The sequence below is a fragment of the Cydia fagiglandana genome, chromosome Z (genome assembly GCF_963556715.1).
Source record: "Cydia fagiglandana chromosome Z, ilCydFagi1.1, whole genome shotgun sequence".
In the NCBI taxonomy this organism is placed as follows: Eukaryota; Metazoa; Arthropoda; class Insecta; order Lepidoptera; family Tortricidae; genus Cydia; species Cydia fagiglandana.
In genome coordinates this window covers 32,754,391-32,773,263 of record NC_085959.1, presented here as the reverse complement: position 1 = coordinate 32,773,263, position 18,873 = coordinate 32,754,391, and the positions used below count along the sequence as shown (strand labels likewise).

General features: G+C 37.9%; 1 protein-coding gene across 1 annotated transcript; it reads right to left on the bottom strand.

Annotated features, from left to right (window-relative positions):
* Positions 1-1,686: 1,686 nt before the first annotated feature.
* Positions 1,687-12,537, bottom strand: LOC134678201 (odorant receptor 4-like). The gene is made up of 9 exons (XM_063536666.1): positions 11,641-12,537; positions 10,895-11,047; positions 10,048-10,230; positions 9,179-9,380; positions 5,659-5,755; positions 5,476-5,577; positions 4,345-4,433; positions 2,391-2,457; positions 1,687-1,917 (listed from the first exon to the last, which is right to left on the bottom strand). Exons 1-9 carry the CDS (start codon positions 11,909-11,911, stop codon positions 1,858-1,860), a joined length of 1,224 nt encoding a protein of 407 aa, XP_063392736.1. The 5' UTR covers positions 11,912-12,537; the 3' UTR covers positions 1,687-1,857.
* Positions 12,538-18,873: the final 6,336 nt, after the last annotated feature.

Here is an 18,873-nt window from a genome sequence, read left to right as displayed (position 1 = left end):
TTGGCGGGCCAATAGAAGCCCACGCACAATTTACAAGGCTTGCCAAGTATCAAAGACCAAGAGTAATTAAAAAGTCATCCTTTAAGGCGAAGGTGCTTTGTTAAAGTTAACAATTTTGCAGGTTTTACATATATCACATTTCCATACTTATCATTTACAAGTACTTTCTTAATATATATTAATTATTCATATGTATGTACTTGTACTAACCTAATAACGTTGTGTTGTTAAATAAGTAGAGCATTTACGTAATAGTTTAGATAGCATTCAGTTTAATACACCAACATTTACAAATTTGCTTAGTACTCAACTTAGTATATACTTCCTAATTTTATATTGTTTTTGGAATGGTTCATTTTGTATTTTATTTGTTACTCTACTCGAGTATCTGGAGGCTTATTCTGGAACAATGTCGCTTCGCTGATAATCTGAGGACCTAAAAACAAGTATAGATACAGTCATAATAAAAAAAACAACCCAGGAAAAGAATAATTAGTTAACCCACCACTAGGTAATTTCGGTATTACTTAGAATGCCAATACTCGTAAATAGGTTAGGTACCTATTGGCCAAAGCCAATACAAAATAATAACAAAGTCCCATTTAGCCGGTAGATTCCGGTGAACTCATAATGCGAAGTATAATTAAGTTATTAATACTCGTATTATTTGTCTAGAAGCCATACACGTACAGTCATCATCAGATATATCGAAGCGGCCACGGTGCTTAAATATATCTGAACATGCACTTTAACGTCTTGATAATAGAGGCTTTGTTCAGATATTTGTGAACACTTTGGCTATTCCGATATATTTGATGGCGAATGTACACAAACTTGTGGTAATCACCCGACACTAACGTTTTTCTAGGCCTGCAATGTTAATGTCCCATCGTAAATCAAGAGAGACCTTGCCCAGTGCGACCCACCCTATACGATGGCATAATTTCCCTCTCCTCCCAAATAAATAAATTCCCCTTGCCGAGACCAGCATCCATTTATTGCAGAGTATGAGAATTTAATTAAAAATGATCTCATAAATTTCTTATTTGCTGCGAGCATTAAAAAGTAATAACATGAACAGGTTTAATACCGACTTCGCGTCCATAAAAATCACATAACTACGATTCTCTTGATTATGTCAGAAATTTTGTCAGGGAATGTATTTATATTCTCGTATAATAAGTATAAAGGATGACTCACGTTAAACCGAACCGGGGCCGGGCCGGAGTTTCCGGCGCTTCGTTTTCTATGGAAAGCACCACGTGATCACCGATCAACCGTCAAAGACATGTCGGACGCTCCGACCCGGGAACGGCCCGGTCTAGCGTGAATCATCCTTAATACCAGTAATGTAATAATTAAGTACTACTCAATTATTAAGTTATGGCTTAATTGTTTAGCATTTATATAGGTGGTAGAAGAGTGCAGTAAATATGATTAATACTTACCAAAGACATTCACGAGGCGGAATCCATGAAATTAACAATATTCCGTGGCTTTTCCTCCCCTGGAGCGCCCTACTGTCACACATGTGCTGGTAACTAGTATAGGAGTTCCATACTACGGTAATTCTGGGGCGCTCCACGGGTTAAGTAGTGATGTATTTTAGCTCTGAGCTATTCTCAAAAAAGTAACAACCAGAAATTTATTAATTAATTACCATTTAATTTCCCTTTTTTACACGCACTGTCACAATTAGGCACATAATTTTAGATAAGTGAAACAAAGCTCTTTTTAACTAGGTATTTATTATATTGAGTTCTAACTCTAAATGTCTGCATGATCTACATTCACTAACGAGTGGTAGAAGGGAAATTAAAGTGTTGCGATGTTGCCTACAGCATTAGGTATGTTATATTAGTCACTTCTATAAACCGTATATAAAAGAGTAAAATAAGAATAAGAGTTCGTTATTATCTGGAACAAAAAACATTGTTGTTTAGACTACTCTATAACATATATAAAAACTAATCAAATCGGAGCTAACCAGTTGAGTACCCTTCCTTGTTAGTCATTGCAAATGCCATGCATATTGCTAATATAGCCATCCGAGTAGAAACTATGGCTTATTTTGTTACCATTAAGTGGATTTCTCAAAGGCAAGTCGGCATAGAAACGGTCTCTCGTCGCCCTGCATAAAGAATTACGCCCCCCTATTAAGATAACAACACGCACACGTAGCTCCTCATACATTTTTCCACGCACTTGACTGAAGCTGACGAGGTTATTTTGATAATGTTGTAATGCTCTTAGGCATCAACAATTTTACTCGTTTTTTCTTCGCTCATATTAAGTTAATGCAGTGGCTTCATGAAAGCGGAACGATGGAAGTGCAGATCCAGTCGCAGGGGAAAAAGAAAGATATAGGTAATATTATTTGAAATACTTACGGAACGATAGGTTGCCATTGTTATCGGGCCAAACTTCAGAGCAGTGAAATATAATGGTCTTTGAGATCTGAAAACAAAAACGAATAGAACAAATCATAAAAAGCTCTAAGGTAAACGCACTAGTACTCGACATGCTAATGCCCAATAGATGACACCTTGCTGTCACCTCTATTGACAATGACTCAAGTTTCAAGATGACATATACTGGGACCGCGTCGAGCACCAGATCCAACATAGATCTAGTTAATTTACCTACATCAAATTCAGTAAAAATATTTTCTGTAATGTTAACATCTAGAGAGTAAAATGGGAACTACATTTGTACCCTCGCATTCGTCCCCTTTCGTCTTAAAAAGCAGTCATGTGATTTCGTCTTTAAATTTCGCCGTAAAGTAATATAACGTCATTGCTCTACTGCTGTTTTCTATGTATTTAAGTATATTAATATCTATACAGGGTGATTCATGAGACGTGAGCAGGACTAAGCCTGCACACTCAGTAACTAATAATTGATCGATCACCGTCGTATTTAGGTGAAACAACGACACTTTTTCCTATATTTAACTTTTTGGTGAGGGCAAATTTAACTCTCAACAATCATGGTTACCGTAGGGTAACCTAATTAATAAACATAAAACCTCTTTAAACGTAATGACAGCATTTTGATTACGAAGAAAATAAACTGTCAAACTTGAGTGAGATACGAGTTTTCAAAAGTAACCAGACCGTGATGACATTCAATTTGACACAGAATATCGGTAGTTTAGTATTCTTATTTTAGGGTGACCATGCATTTCGTAAATAATTTTTTTTTTTTCAACACGAGTAGAAAATTAACGTTAATCTCACTAATACTGATACGAAACAGTTGCTTATTATTTACAAAATGCGCAGTCTTAGTCCTGCTTACGTCTCCTGAATCACCCTGTATATATCGTCGTCTAGTTAATACCCACAACACAAGCGTTATTGAGCTTGTGGTGGGGCTAGGTCAATTTGTGTAAGATTGTCCTGTAATATTTATTTTGGTTTCACGGGCCTATACATCCCTGTTTTTTAATACGTAGAGGCCCTTTGGAGAGCTTTAATGCCATGTACAAATATTATTTATTATCAATTAATCGAACAATAACTTCCTAACGACAACGGCCAAATTGGAAAAAGTACCTTCTGTACCTAGTTACTTAAATAAATATTCTTTGTTGAACCAATAACATGACATGTTTAATTACAAAGAAATTAAAAAGGAAAATACATACCTAACTAGATACAACAGGCAGTCTTATTAAGTCTGACAAGCAAATAAGGTCGTTATTTTACAACGGCTGTTATTTTTGGAACTAAGTACTTTTGATCTTATTAAGGAAGTTTAACCGTAGGCGTGCTCGTGCCGCGCACCTATTTACAGACGTTGGAATACTGTTTATTATTTACAAGGCCTATAACGTGCATCTATAACAGTAGTATATGTGACTGCTACATAATGAACGGCGTTACCAGTGTAGGTTTACGACACGAACGAAGTGAGTTTCATAAAAGGATTACACGAGCGATTTAATTAATTGTTGCGTGTGACTCTTGTTAATATAGATTTTTCGATTAGTTAAAATTATCCCGCAGTCCAAATTGCCCGGCTGCACCTTAATTAGTCAATAAACACCAAAACAAACTAATTTTATACCTACTTTTAAAATTATTAAAAGATTAACTGAACATCAAATGGTCTCGTTATAATTGTCTAGCTTGACTAATGCTGAATTGTAGACGTTGATCTTTGTGGGAAAAATACATTCGCCGCCGAATGTTATAGAAATGTTTAAAAAAATAATAAAATGTTCTATAAATGTTTAAAAAAATATACGTAAAAAGTGACTGTTATCGAAAGAGCGTTTTCTTTTATGGCCCATTCTACGGGTCTTGAAGACTGTTGAATAGAAGGTGTTACGTAGTGTACCTTTGCATCAGGACGAGAAGTGCCAAACGCGCGCGGCCGTCGGCGGCCCACCAGCCGCTCTCGTACACCGCGTCCGCCACCCCCACGCTCTGTGAATGTGAATAATACAATTTATATACACGTACTCTCCGCGCACTCTGTGGACGCTGTAATCCTCACGCTGGACCGAAATGTACGCCACTAATACGGGGCATACGGGGTGGATTTTTAAATGTGTCATTGAGGGGTTGCTGACCAAATACCGCGTTGCTACGCGACAACAATGGTGTTAGAGGAGACCTTCTCTCTTATTTTCTTGATTTCTGAGGCACGTTTTTCCCTTAGACTTTAATTCATCTTATACGAAGTTATATATGTCTTTGGCACGGGTTAACAAATTATACACCTAAATCTTCCTCAAGAATCACTCTATTGATAGGTGAAAACCGCATGAAAATTCGTTCAGGAGTTTTTAAGTTTATCGCGAACATACAAACAGACAGACGCGGCGGCGAACTTTGTTTTATAAGGTGTAATACAAGCTATTATAATAAGCCATTGACTAATGGTAACCATCCATTTCTAACCGCAGCTGCACTATCGTTACTGAACGCGTCGCTGTCATTGTCAATTTCCATAGCAAAATGAACAGTAATGCAGCTGTCGTTGGAAATGGACTGTCACCTTAAGTGACCTGAAACCTGAGGTGGATGAGCTATCTGTATGATGACGAAGCCTGTGCTGTGGATCTGAAGGTACCTATGCTGTTATTAGTCCGCTGTAATGTTGTGTTATGAATCAATAAAATAAAAATATTAGTTTTTTTGGTCAATAAATTAATTTCTGATTATTGACTAAGTAAAAGTGCACACAAGCTGAAGTGGCAATGGGCAGGCCACATTGCGCGCAGAGAAGATGGCCGATGGGGTCGAAAAGTGCTCGAGTGGAGACCACGGACTAGCAAACGCAGCGTAGGACGTCCACCCACAAGATGGACGGACGACCTTGTTAAAGCCGCCGGAAGACGCTGGATGCGGGTGGCTTCCAACCGGTACGAATGGAGGTCCAAGGAGGAGGCCTATGTTCAGCAGTGGACGTCTTATGGCTGAGATGATGATGATGATGAAAAGTGCACAACATGATATATCTTACTGCTCGATATACGTCATCAGCGTAAGAGCAAAGAATCCCAACTTGAGTCATCACCGCTCCCAAAAATAATTTGTTACTCATGTCCATCCAAGGCTCCAGAAGCTGAAATAAAAGAAAATATCAATATCTACATAAATATTTATCTGGTTTCCTATTATAAATACGAGATCACTCAAAACTTACAACGATGACAAATACGACGCAGCATATGTTACCAGAACTGAACAGAACGTTAATTAGATTGAGAAATGAGAATGTGTCCTCCAAGTCATTTCTGTAACTGTAACAAATTCATTAGAAATTAATATCATCAGAACGTATTAGTTTTAAGACACGGGCGGCGAAGGCGGTGCTGGGGGTGTCTAAAGGGGGTCGCAGGCTTGACAAGGAGACTTGGTGGTGGGACGCCACAGTCCAGAGGGAGACTAGGGAGAAAAAAGCCCTCTTTAAAAAGTGGCAAGCGTCCAGATCTCCTGAAGACCACGCGGCATACAGGGCTGCCAAACGTGCCACTAAACAAGCTGTAGCCAGAGCCAGACATAACCACTTGCGTCCTCTGTACGATAAGTTGGAGACGTCTGAGGGGCAGAAGTTCATTTATAAGTTGGCACGATCGAGGGTCAAAGCGGAGCAGGACATCTCCAAGTGCCGCTGCGTAAATGACCCTCACGGTAACCTGCTATGCGAGGATCGCGCGGTAAAGGAGAGATGGCGCTCTTACTTCCACAACCTGCTGAATAACCAGCACAAAGAGGTGCAACCTCCGGATCTCCCTCCGAATCAAGGACTAGTGCCACCGATAACGCCGGAGGAAGTCGAGGCGGCTCTTCGCCGCATGAAGAATCGGAAAGCTGTCGGAGCCGACGGAATCGCTATAGAGGCGTGGAAGTCGATGGGCTCTCAGGGTGTGAGCATACTCACTGATATTTATAACCGCATACTCCTCACCGGGAAGATACCCAACCAGTGGAGGCTGAGTATCATTACTCCAGTATTCAAAGGTAAGGGCTCGGTGCGGGAGTGTAGCAAGTATCGCGGTATAAAGGTTATGTCTCACACCATGAAGCTCTTTGAGCGCATAATCGATGCTCGGCTCGGACAGGAGTGTACAGTCTCGGGGTGTCAATATGGGTTTCGGCCAGGGTGCGGAACGATGGACCCTGTATTTGCCCTGAGGATCCTCATGGAGGGATACAGAGCAAAGAACACGCCTCTACATTTCCTGTTTCTGGACATGGAAAAGGCCTTTGACTGTGTCCCTCGTGAGATGATCTGGTGGGCGCTGCGGTCCAAGGCTGTACCTGAGGCCTATATTGACACTATCCGGGACATGTACCACGATTCTGATTCAATAGTCAGGACCGCTGTTGGTGACACCAACCCCTTCTCTGTCACTGTTGGAGTACATCAGGGCTCTGTGCTCAGCCCGTTTCTGTTTAGCGTGATATTAGACGCCCTGTCAGCCAGCATCCGAGACTACCATGAGCAGCCACCGTGGCTATTCATGTATGCTGATGATATCGCGCTGACAGACTCTGATAAGGGCCGACTTGTCCAGCGTGTGAACAGATGGAGGGGGTCGCTGGAGAACGGCGGTCTTAAACTAAATGTGGCGAAGACAGAGTACATGGCCTGCAATAGTACAGATCCTCTACCCGTCCGCATAGGCGTGGACATGGTCGAGCGCACGGATCAAGTTAAGTACCTAGGATCTGTACTTAGCACTACCGGGGACATCGACAGCGACGTCAAAGCCCGAATTTCCGCTGCTTGGGTCAAATGGCGGGAGATGACTGGGGTTATTTGTGACCCCAAAATGCCGATTAAGTTGAAGGGACAGGTCTATAAGACCATCATTAGACCTGCCCTTCTGTACGGCAGCGAGACTTGGCCTTTACTAGAGCGGCACAAGCAGGAACTGCGTGTCACGGAAATGAAGATGCTACGGTGGATGTGCGGAGTTTCACGCAAGGATCGCGTCCGAAACGCCCACATTCGGGGTAGTCTTGGCGTCCGTGACATCGCAGACAAACTGCAAGAGTGTCGCCTTCGTTGGTATGGCCACGTCTCGCGCAGACCGGCAAGTTACGTGGGTAACAAATGCCTGGCCATGCCGCCTCCTCCCGGTACGGGAAGAAGAGGCCGGCCCAAGAAGCGATGGCTTGATGTCGTCAAGGAGGACATGCGTGCCTACGGACTCACTACCAGGGATGCCGAAGATCGGGCAAAGTGGTCACGAAGGAGTCGGAAGGCGGACCCCGGGTCCTCGCGCCCCGCGCGGGGGCACAGCCGGGATTGACGCCAGGATGATGATGATGAACGTATTAGTTTTAAGTATAGTATGAATTTTATGAAATTATTTTTCGGCTTTAGCCCTAATCTAGCCCACACTAAATAGCTCTGCTCTGGTAGGCTATTCTGAGTAGTTTGATAGGTAGAATAGACTTTTAATTATTATGAATGATAAATATTTACTTTCATATTCCTGTTAATGTCTTGTATTTAGTAATCTAAAATATTATACCTATAGGTATGTATGTATATCAGTAAGTACACCGGGTGTGACCTGTAATTAAACTGTAGGCACTAAGTACTCCTCATAATGACCAACATTTGTTCAGCGACTTTTAAAAATAACTTGTAGTTTGATTTTTAATACACTTTAAAGTTTATTCTAAGACGCAATGTATTGCGAATTCTGTTATGTTTAAGGCGTGACAAGCAACGTCAATCACAATGATATGGCGTGGCTATGGCGTCCATTGAAGATAATATTTATTTTGTATGAAAAATAGGGAGTCTAAATACTTCATAATTTGTAAAAGTTGTAGAACAAAAGTGTCACCGTTTGAGGAGTGCAATCTATGTTTTAATAATTTGCTCATGTTACAGGCCACACCCGGTATATTTAGTAAATAAGGTATATTAGTTTTTATATTTAGGAAATAGCTTTCATTTGAATTTGATTTGTAGCTAATGTTGTAGTTGTGGCGTAGGTGTAATGAAACATTTTGTGGTTGACTACGGTCGGTTGGTTGGGTTACTATACGAGTATTAGCCCCTCGTATAGTTTAACCCCTCGTAATAAACAACAACCTTGCCCGCCCAGGTCCCTTGTTAAACAAATAACCATTACTTACACCCCGAAATAATCTGCACCTTATGTACCTGTACGCTGAGAATCTATATAATTATGATACAGGAAATAAGATTGAAAATGGCAATTGGGTACTTTCCTCTACTTAAAATAAATTATTTCACACCGTGCACGAAATAAAGCACCAGATAATTATTAGAAAAACATAGATAGCAGTTATTTTTAAATACTATTTCTATTTAATAAATTGGATTGAAATATAAAAAGTAGGCGAATTGATCACTAGTATCACTACACACGTTTTCATATAAATTCCATATTAGAAAAACGTTTTGACAGTCCTAAAAAAGAAGCTGATTTGACGAGTAGGAAAGTAGCCAGGGACATTTCTATTAATCTTTCATTAACCAGTAAAATCTCGGAGTAAAAATGACAGCTAATATTGTCGACTCTTTATCATTGGTCACCATGCCTGTCACGTTCTAACAAAGTAAGTGTGCAAAGCAAAGTAAGTGAAGTAAGTGTGTAAGTGTGAAAGCGACGTATGGCGTATGGAATGATAGGTGATAATAATGCGACCACGATACTGCTACAGACTTGTTTTACCTAATGAGCCTTTGATGGATTTTGACAAGCTTCACTATGTCGCCGTAACAATCGACATAATCAAGCGAGTGGGGCGCAGCGTCCGCGGCGGCGGCCAGGCGGCGCACCTTCACCTGCAGGAGGCGGAGTAGCATGCTGATGTGGCTCGCCATCGTCGTGAACATCATGTCGGAGCTCAACATGCCCCACACGCTTGATGTACCTGCCAAGTGGCATTCAGACAGTTCATAAGTCCTCTCAGGTCTTTTTCTCACACTCTAATTAAGCACAAGCGTGAGCGAGATGGATGTGCATGCCCGGGATCGCGGATATCATGTTTTGATTTTCATTGTTTGTACGTTCATTTATATTCAAGCAATTTTCATATTTTTAGCTTTTGCGTAAAGTGCAATTTAGACCTACCTACCTACGTTCATTATTTTTTCTAAAAAAGGCGTCTTAGAAATTAAATTTTACTACGATACCTATTAGTATTCTATGTATTTAAGTATTTGTATATTATATATATCGTTGTCTGAGTACCCACAACACAAGCCTTCTTGAGCTTACTGTGGGACTTAGTCAATCTGTGTAAGAATGTGTGTGTGTGTGTGAATGTAATATTTATTTATTTATTTATTTATTACTACACCTTCTTAGACATAAAAATGTATCGTTCAGTCTTTTAAATAACTACAATAGCTGTGTTTCGTAATTAATGAATAAATAAAAAACTGTTTCATGTTCATTAAAACGTAATAATCCATAAGTATGCTCCACAAAATTCCCTAAAATATTAGAAAACCAGTGAAACCACCTTTGTTTACAGTCACGATAGCTAGCTGTAACAAATAGACAATATTTCACCCATAAAAAACAATCCAACTTACCTGAAAAAACTTCAAACGCGTAGACAAACTCATGATAAATATCCTTGGTTTTATCAAAGGGATATGTCGCGTGCCACACATAACCCAAATCCGAAGGTTGATTTTGGATTCTCCGGTAAAGATGAACTCCTATAGGCGTTATGTTATACATGACGACCCCAAAAACGTTGAAAAATGTATACCCTAACAAAGAGAAAAATAACCTTAGAATACATACATTTAAAAGTGCAAAAATTACTATCTTGTGGGGGAGACTTGAATTCACGGCCTCTGCAGTTCAAGTCTCACCCAAGACTGTAATTTTTCCACTTTTAAATATATTCTAAGCTTAATAGCATCGTTCGCAGTTTTGTTAAAAATTAAAAATAAATCAAAGGTTTGCAGCCTAAATCAGTACTAAAGCATCTATACGTATAAGTAGATTAATTAAGATAAGGTATTTAGGTGGTATTGACTGTGTACAGTCAACAAAACGATTGGCTTCGCACCCTTTTAGCTGTCGTAATAATAGCTTCTATCTTCCGCAGCAAACTGTTTCTTTAACGTGAACGGTGATTCATTTAGGACTTCAAGTGTGAACTGAATTTCTACATGTTGAATTACTTGTTTTACCTACTTGGCTTGCATGTGTTTATGAACAATCAAGAAATATTTTAATTAATTGTGCGTTGTGAAAAACGTCCAACACGAAATCCAGCTCTTACTTTTCTTCTTTAGCGATCGCTTTAATTAAATAATCTCAAGGACCCCGTAATTCGTAGGTAATATTGGGTTCCCTAACCAAATTATGTTTGTCAGCATTAATTAAAGCCTGGAGACTTTTAAGTAAAACAGTTCAAGTTCTTACAAGATTGTCCCAAACGAAGTGCTCTTAAGCTTTCTTCCTTAATTTTATCCTCCTCCTCATCTTCGCAGGTTACCGGCCATATATCTGCCAAGTCAATCAGCAATTTTCTAAACGTATGTCGTTTGAACCACAGAGTAAGAAGTTTACATAAGCCTGTAATCAAATATAGGTACATATAATTTTAATGGTGTAACTATGTTAGGCACTGGTCCCACCGCGAGCTAGTAAGCTATGAGCTATCGGCTATAAACACGAACAAAAGATAAGCACTCCCGTGTAAATAAAAGAGACACGGCGATATTTATAGCTCACCGCTGGGCGAGTAACTATAAATATCGCCGTGTCTCTTTTATATATTTACACGGGAGTGCTTATCTTTTGTTCGTGTTTATGGCCGATAGCTGATAGCTTACTAGCTCGCGGTGGGACCAGTGCCTTACATTTACAACGCTAGGTATAAACAACTGATAGGTTATGAACAATGTAACTGCGACCTAAAATGATAGTCTGTTTCGAAAGAGAAGAGTCGTGGAATGTATGGGCCCCAATAATAAAATTTTGATTGAAAAATGTTTTTTTTAAGCTATAAGAGCTAAATGTTAATAAATATATTGGACACTGTGTAGCTCAGTGTGCTTGTAATAGAAACTCATACACCTCAAGCTAAAACGAGCTAAGTAGTTAGGTATTTGAAATATCCCTCCTTTGAAATTGTATATCTAAGCCGCTGCGTAGCGGCGACATACCCATTGTACCGTATCCAACAATATGCAAGCTCGACACGAACTCCGCGACAGACGTGGTGTTGATGACGAGGCCGGCGACGTAGGTGATCTCACACGCCACCAGCAGCAGCACAGCCAGCGCCGACGCCGTGTACAGCGCGCCGCTCCGCACGCGCGCCCACGCGCTACTCGGCACCGCGTCTGCGAACGACAGCCCTATCATACGGGTGCAATAGTTGCACAGTTCTAGACTTTTATAAATCTCAGCAAGAGCACGTGTTTTCACGTCCATCGCTATGGAGGTATCCAAATGGAATTATAATAAAAATAACGAGACATCTTCCATTTCCATATTATCCCACCCCTGGGTTAACCCTAAATTGCCCGGCGGCCCCCTGTCGCGCTTTGAATGTTATAAAAGTATTAAATCAGGAATTAGGTCGGTACAAAACGAGGTCAATTACGTAATAATCAGCTTTTAATCTAATATTCGCGTTTTCTCGTTATTGGGCTAAAAAAATAATTTATTGTTGGGTGAAACCTAACAGAAATAAGTAACATAGCATTTAATTTTAGACTGGAGTTTCAATCGCTTATATAGGTTTAACCGGCGTTATTAATTGAGAGAGGAAAGAAAAAAAAGTATAATACTCGTACCCATTGTACTCTATCACAATTATCACTTTACCTATAAGAAAATAGCACAGCCTAGCATAGCATAGCATAGTATAGGCGGCAGCCTGCACCGTGTGGTCCACTAGGCTTACGACCGCAATCAATGGAGAGATGTTGCATGTGGTCGCGATCCTCAGCATTGAGGGAACGAGGAAGAAGAGATGAGAAAATAGCTTTCCAAGTGTTATAAACTTGCGTTTTAGTCAGTGTTCATCTTAAAATAAGTTTAACAAAAAATATCTAAGAAACAGTAATCGCAAATTCAGGGGTTAACTTGATAAATATTAACCTAATCTTATCTGCAACTCTCATTATGGATATGGTGTAGGCGCCATAAAATGTATGGCGTACTTAATCTTAGAAATCGCCGGACAGTCTTGTCGGATTTCTAAAATTTAATTTAAGATTTTTTATCAATTTCATTTTACAAAAATAATAGATTCATGAAATAATCCATGTAAATCTTTTGATAGATTATTGGAGGGTTAGGATTAACTACAAATTATATATGTTTATAAATAAGTTTTTTGAAACTAATTATGCCTTTTAAAAATAATAGGGTCTCAGTTAACAAGTTTGTAATAAGTAGGTACCTACATTGTAACTTGATAAGTCGTCTAAATACCTGCGTAACCCTTTTGAATATTTTGATACAGCTGGGTTCCATGAAATAATGTTCTCATGTCCACAATTTTACAGCAAAATATGTCTGTAGCATTAAGTTTATTGCAATATAAAAGAGTTGTGTGTATTTAATGTGGTATTTTGTGTTTATTTTCCGTAAAACTGTAAATTTCATTCACCACATACATTTTCGTTTGCCCGCAACAATTCCACAATATGTTATTTATTGCGGAAGGATCCCTAAAACATAACTTTTAAAGATAAAGTTTTATTAGAGGCCGAAATAAAAGCAAAATAAGAAAATTCTTTATCATTCAAGTGAATAATGTTGGGTGAAGTATAATTTATTCAAGGATCGAGTAAAGAGGTGGCCTAGAGGATTAAGGTTACTTTCAGGACAGGGACAGGGACAATAGGTATATATCTTTCAAAGAGCTCAATATAGCCCAATTAAGCTGATGATAATAACGTTACGTTAATATCCTATGAAAATATGACGTTTATATAAGATAATAAGATAAGATAAGATAGTATTTATTCATTTAAAATTTATGCTAATTAGATTTTATACAATGGTAATTATACAATTTATACTTAAATACTAGTTCATTCATGGATTCGGGTTAAGATAGGTAAAGATCAATTTAACAACATTAATACCGATACAAATGTGTATTTTCTGTCTCTAATGGAAATTTGAACAATACCTAAACTAAGTTGACATTTACTTGCATACCTAAATGCACGTTTTGTAGGTCAGTGTATAATTGGGGAAGTGCATAATGATGTAGTGTGCAGTGCAGTGTATAATGACACTGCTTCACTTTCTTCTTAGTTCTGCACATTGCACAGTTAAATTAGACGCACTATAATGAATTTAATAGATAGTGTTGAATACTCAAGATACAATCGACTACAGAAGATATAAACCATACTTTCCATAGATTCAAACCGCATTTATTGATTGTCAATTTTACCCGCTGGCCCGAGGGGTAACAGTAAAGGTAACCATATTCACTCCAATCCGTCCATACGTCCGTCTGTCAGAAATGAGTCAAAGTCGGAGCATACCTCAGGGCATTCAGAGTATTCAAACGCCATTTATTAAATGCCTTGGCCATGTGACGTCACGCTGTGGCGAATCGTACTTATGGATTACCATTTAAATTGTAAATAAATGATTTTCTTAATGTACAATAGTACAAGGAACACAAATAAAATTTAATTATTGTTTAGTAAATATTCTTTGTTTGTCACATACAAGAACAAAAGGAAACTGATCTTGCTCATATTATAATGCATGCAAAAAATATATACCTACTTAAATGGAGTTTTCCAATGTTAAACCAATAACGCGTGGATTGCTTTACCACTCACTTAGATATTGTTATTTTTTATTAAGGGGCTACCCGATGTTTTCATCAATTTTTGACAAGTTTTGAATCGTATCTCCTTTTTTTGCACTACAGATAGAATTATAAGGCAAACGGTTATCGGTTATTCAATCTTTTATCTCCGGTTTTGTCCACCGGATTTCGGAAAAAATTAATACTTATTTTTTTATGAATTTTTTAAACATTGTCTAAAAAAACACTTTTTTTGTATCTAGTTTGCAGTGAAGGATCTTACATGTACGAAATCTACATATTTGGGTTCGTCTTTGAAGTCTCGAAAATCGTGTCCAAGGTTTTAATTTTAAACTAATTAACACAAAAGTTATGGCCAGAAAACCAGTTTTTTAGCCTAAAATTGTTCAACTATGCCAAATATCTCGAAAACAATGAACTTTAAAGTAAATATGGGATACTATATTGCTTAACGCCGTTGCTCTTAATACGATAAGCTACAAAAAACATTACAAAACTAAGGGATTCAGATCGAAGGTCATTGGCGTGGGGGAGCCCCTTAAGTATTTATTGGACATCTATTAAAAGTCGGATCTAGAAATTTAATAAAATCTATTTTGCGAAAAAGTGCCGCCTCGGCTGTGGGTTTGCTAAGATACGTTTAGCAAAATCGATTATAGAATTTAAGCAACACGTTAAATATTTATTTACATAACACAAATACTAAACTAAATTAATTACTAGCCTAAATCTAAAATAGGCCCTTGAGGCATTGTACCAAGGATACTGGCGGCATTTCCTCAACATAATACGTTAAATATTTTCTCACGTAAAGTTGTTTGGCTATAATCACCCTTCTTATTACAATTTTCGCCAAATGTATCGTCGGAATGTTTATTTTGCCCAACCCAATATGTTAGCACGTATTTGGAAATGACAATTTAATATGATGTCAACAACTCGCGACTCGGTTCGAGAGCGCAGCAATAAATTGTCGAATTCGTTTTATTTTCGACAGGTTATCATTTTTCCATTCCACTTAATAACAAATTTGCTGAATTACGAATTTGCAATGGAATAGAACGACTCATTGCAACCATTTGTACCTTTTATTATAACACATTTTATTATGAATTTTTCTATTGAAAGGTAGAATGAAAAAATGTTCTCATTACAGTGAATAACGGTATAGAATAATCTTCAAAATCTTGTCTGCAAAAAGGTTTACCTTTTATTTATAAAAGATATAAGAATACAAGTGTGAATACTGTGTACGAGTGTAACTTAAGTGTGTTAAATGTTTAGTCAAGATTTTTATCGTTATATGAAATTTGTATCAATTGAAGTTACTAGTGGAACTGAATCTGTCAAATTTACTGTATGTTTCATCATCTGAGTACCTCAGAAAATGTAACTAGATAATATGAATTCTTTGGACTTAAGTTTTGATAAAAAAAATATGTTAATAGAATGATGGTTTATTTTCTGGTTCAGGTTACATAAAATAACTAAATTATACATATATAAAATAAAACTAAATTAAAACGAACACTAATTAATAAACATGAGTCTTGATTGAAAGATCAACAGGGAGAGGCCACATTAAAACGTTCCTTAAATCATAAATTAGTAAGGAGAAAGTTTTCCAATAATCTTTAGCCACCCTCTCCATTAAAAGCGAAAACATTGAAAGCGGAGTTTTCGGGAACTAGCCTATTGAGATTAGCTAACTTCCACCGACAACAATTGTGTTAGGGACTTGCCAGTGTTTATTGGATTGCCGTGTCACTATTTATTGATTGATTTCGACCCACGCGGCGGTGTGTACCTAATTAAATTAAAACTTGGCTCATTTAAGGGCCCCGACAAGGAAAGAAAATAATGTTATCGAGTGTACAGCTTGTACATATTTATTTACTTATTTACTTAAAAAAAAATACAAAGTATATTTTTCGCCAAACTGTATGACAGTCTGATGGCGTACGGTAGCACTCTTTGAAATTAAATTTGGCAACCAAGTTGAATTTGAATTTAAAAACCTATACATCTATACCATTCGGCAAGACAATTTTATTTTTTTCTCAACTACCAGACTCCTGAACATAATTATTTAGCAGCATTTTATAGCTTACATGGTCACAACTTTTGACAGTTGTGAAGAAACGTCAGTAAGTGCGACGAATGTAGGTAATAATAACAAAATAATCCGCCACGTGTACATAATATCTAAGTGTAATAAAGTTTAAATAAATAAAACTCAAATATCTGAGAATACAACTTACAAAATACATACCTACTTTATCATTTCTGTCCCTTCGGCCATGTGTCAATTTATCGCCACTCGTTGCAAATTTCCTAATTGTCGCACTTGTATCGTACTCAGCAGTACTCGTAATATGTTTTATAACAATTTGACCGTTAAATATCTACGTCAAAGTATAAACAAACAAATGCCGTCAATACAAAAACGCTCGCATATACGTTCGTGATTTTATGATGTCATTCTTTGATTTGCAGCCTCAGGGCAGATTGTGCTCATTCCGCGAAATGTACCCGAACATAAATAACATTCCATGTTTATGAGAACATACCTAACATTATTATGAGAATAATATTTCTACACAAACCTAAAGGTCTACAATGTTTTTAATTAAATATGCACTTACTCTGGCTAATTATTTAACAGTTTACGCACTAGTTCTAACTAAAAAATAGATAGGTACAAAATATACCTATTACCTTACCTATTTTATCTATCTCATGTACGGTACCTACAAATCATTTGCTGGTCAAGTCGCCACATCCCAGTTAATATATTTCTGACATAGAAAGAACCGTTTTCTGAATAAATGATCGGAATTTCTACGTCGGGAGCAGTTTATAAAACACCGACCTACTAGGGGTTTGGTTTTACACAGGGAGAGGCCACTAGCGGCGCGGTGCCATTTCCACGCACAAAACATTTTCCAAAGTTTTTTTCACTGATCTTCAAATATATGAGGCCAATTCTAATTTAACCGTTTGATTAAATAGGCATATTTATTTACACTACATATGATCATATTTTCCCGCACTAGTGCGTAAATAGCACTTTTCGATGTACTGATGCGTACGTACGAATACGTAATTCGCAACTCGTGTTGATTTAAAACACTTTTTTTCTTCTTCTCCGCACTTGTATCGTAAATAACTATTTCATGTCAATCGTTCATGCTGATTGGTGCTTGCAAAATGCAATTAGTCTTGACAAAACAAGATGAAAACCTTAACAAATTGTTAAATTGGAAATAGGTAGTTAATAAGAGATAAAGTTCCCAATGAAGACATTTAGTTCCTACTTGCGTAGGTTCACCAATTTAGTCTTGAGTATATATACGTCCTTGTTGTCCTCCTTGGCCAATATTATGATACTACCTGGGGCCCATTTCTCGAACGGTATTATACTAATAATATTATAGTCCAAGCACTGTCAAATCGTATGGGTTACCATGGTAACACACTAATAATATTAGACTAATATCGTTCAACAAAAGCGCCCCTGCATATTCTTACATATTCTTACTCCGGAGCCATAATAGGCTAATGCACAGTGAGGGTGAGCATTCGGCGTCATAAAGCCGAACACCTAAGGGACAGTAGGATACCGGAAGCCTTAGATTTTAGAAACAAATTAATTATTATAATCCAAAAACTGTTTTAATTTTTTGTCTTATGAAGGGCACGTTTAACTGTAAAATTAAATATTTTATTATTTATAATTTTTCCTTCTAGTTCCACGTCTACCTAAACTTTTCAAAATGAAAATACCAACTGCGCTTATAAATTTACCGCTCGTTTTAAACGATTAACCAACCGTCAGTCCATTTGTCTATTTGTCACGAGCACTTAGCGGGTATAATTTGTTGATAGTTAAAATCTAATTGAAAGGCTGAAGCGCCGATAGCAGTGCCTCGCGCCCGGATTCCTCCATTATTTATTAGGTACAGAAAACCTATGCTCAATAACTTACGCAGATTCAGTAACCTAGGCGGATGTCCTTCTCAGGACGTGGGACCGCCTCGATGGTTGTTAGCTGAGCAGTTTTTGAACAGTTAAAACTGGTTCTTGTCGATGACTACAAATGTTACCGACGTCTCTGATTTTTTATATTATTTTTCTTTCGAAACTCCTACAACAAATTAAATAACATTTTCAAAAGGACATACAGAACAACTGCATGAGTCCCAAAAACAACACAAAAAAAAATGCGACAGAAGTATTTTAAAACTTAATTAAGTTTTAAGTAGCAGGTACTTGCCTGCTACCCTGTAAGTATTTGGTGACGGCCATCATTTGCATTAGCGGTTTTGTATGTTTACCCAACAACGTTGTGTGGTGGCCGGACACAGTAAGATTTCGTTAACTTGTAGGTCACTCACGAACCGGCCGTAAGCCGTAACAGGGGTAACCATGACCGCAGTACATTCGAGTGCTCTCTAAGGAAATGCTTTCCTCGGCTAGAATTCGTAATTTGTCTACCGCCCGGAATGATTTCCCCACTGCATTCACGGACGAGCAGCCACTTACAGAAGTTACCAAGTCGCCGTTTTGATTTGATAGAAAATATACG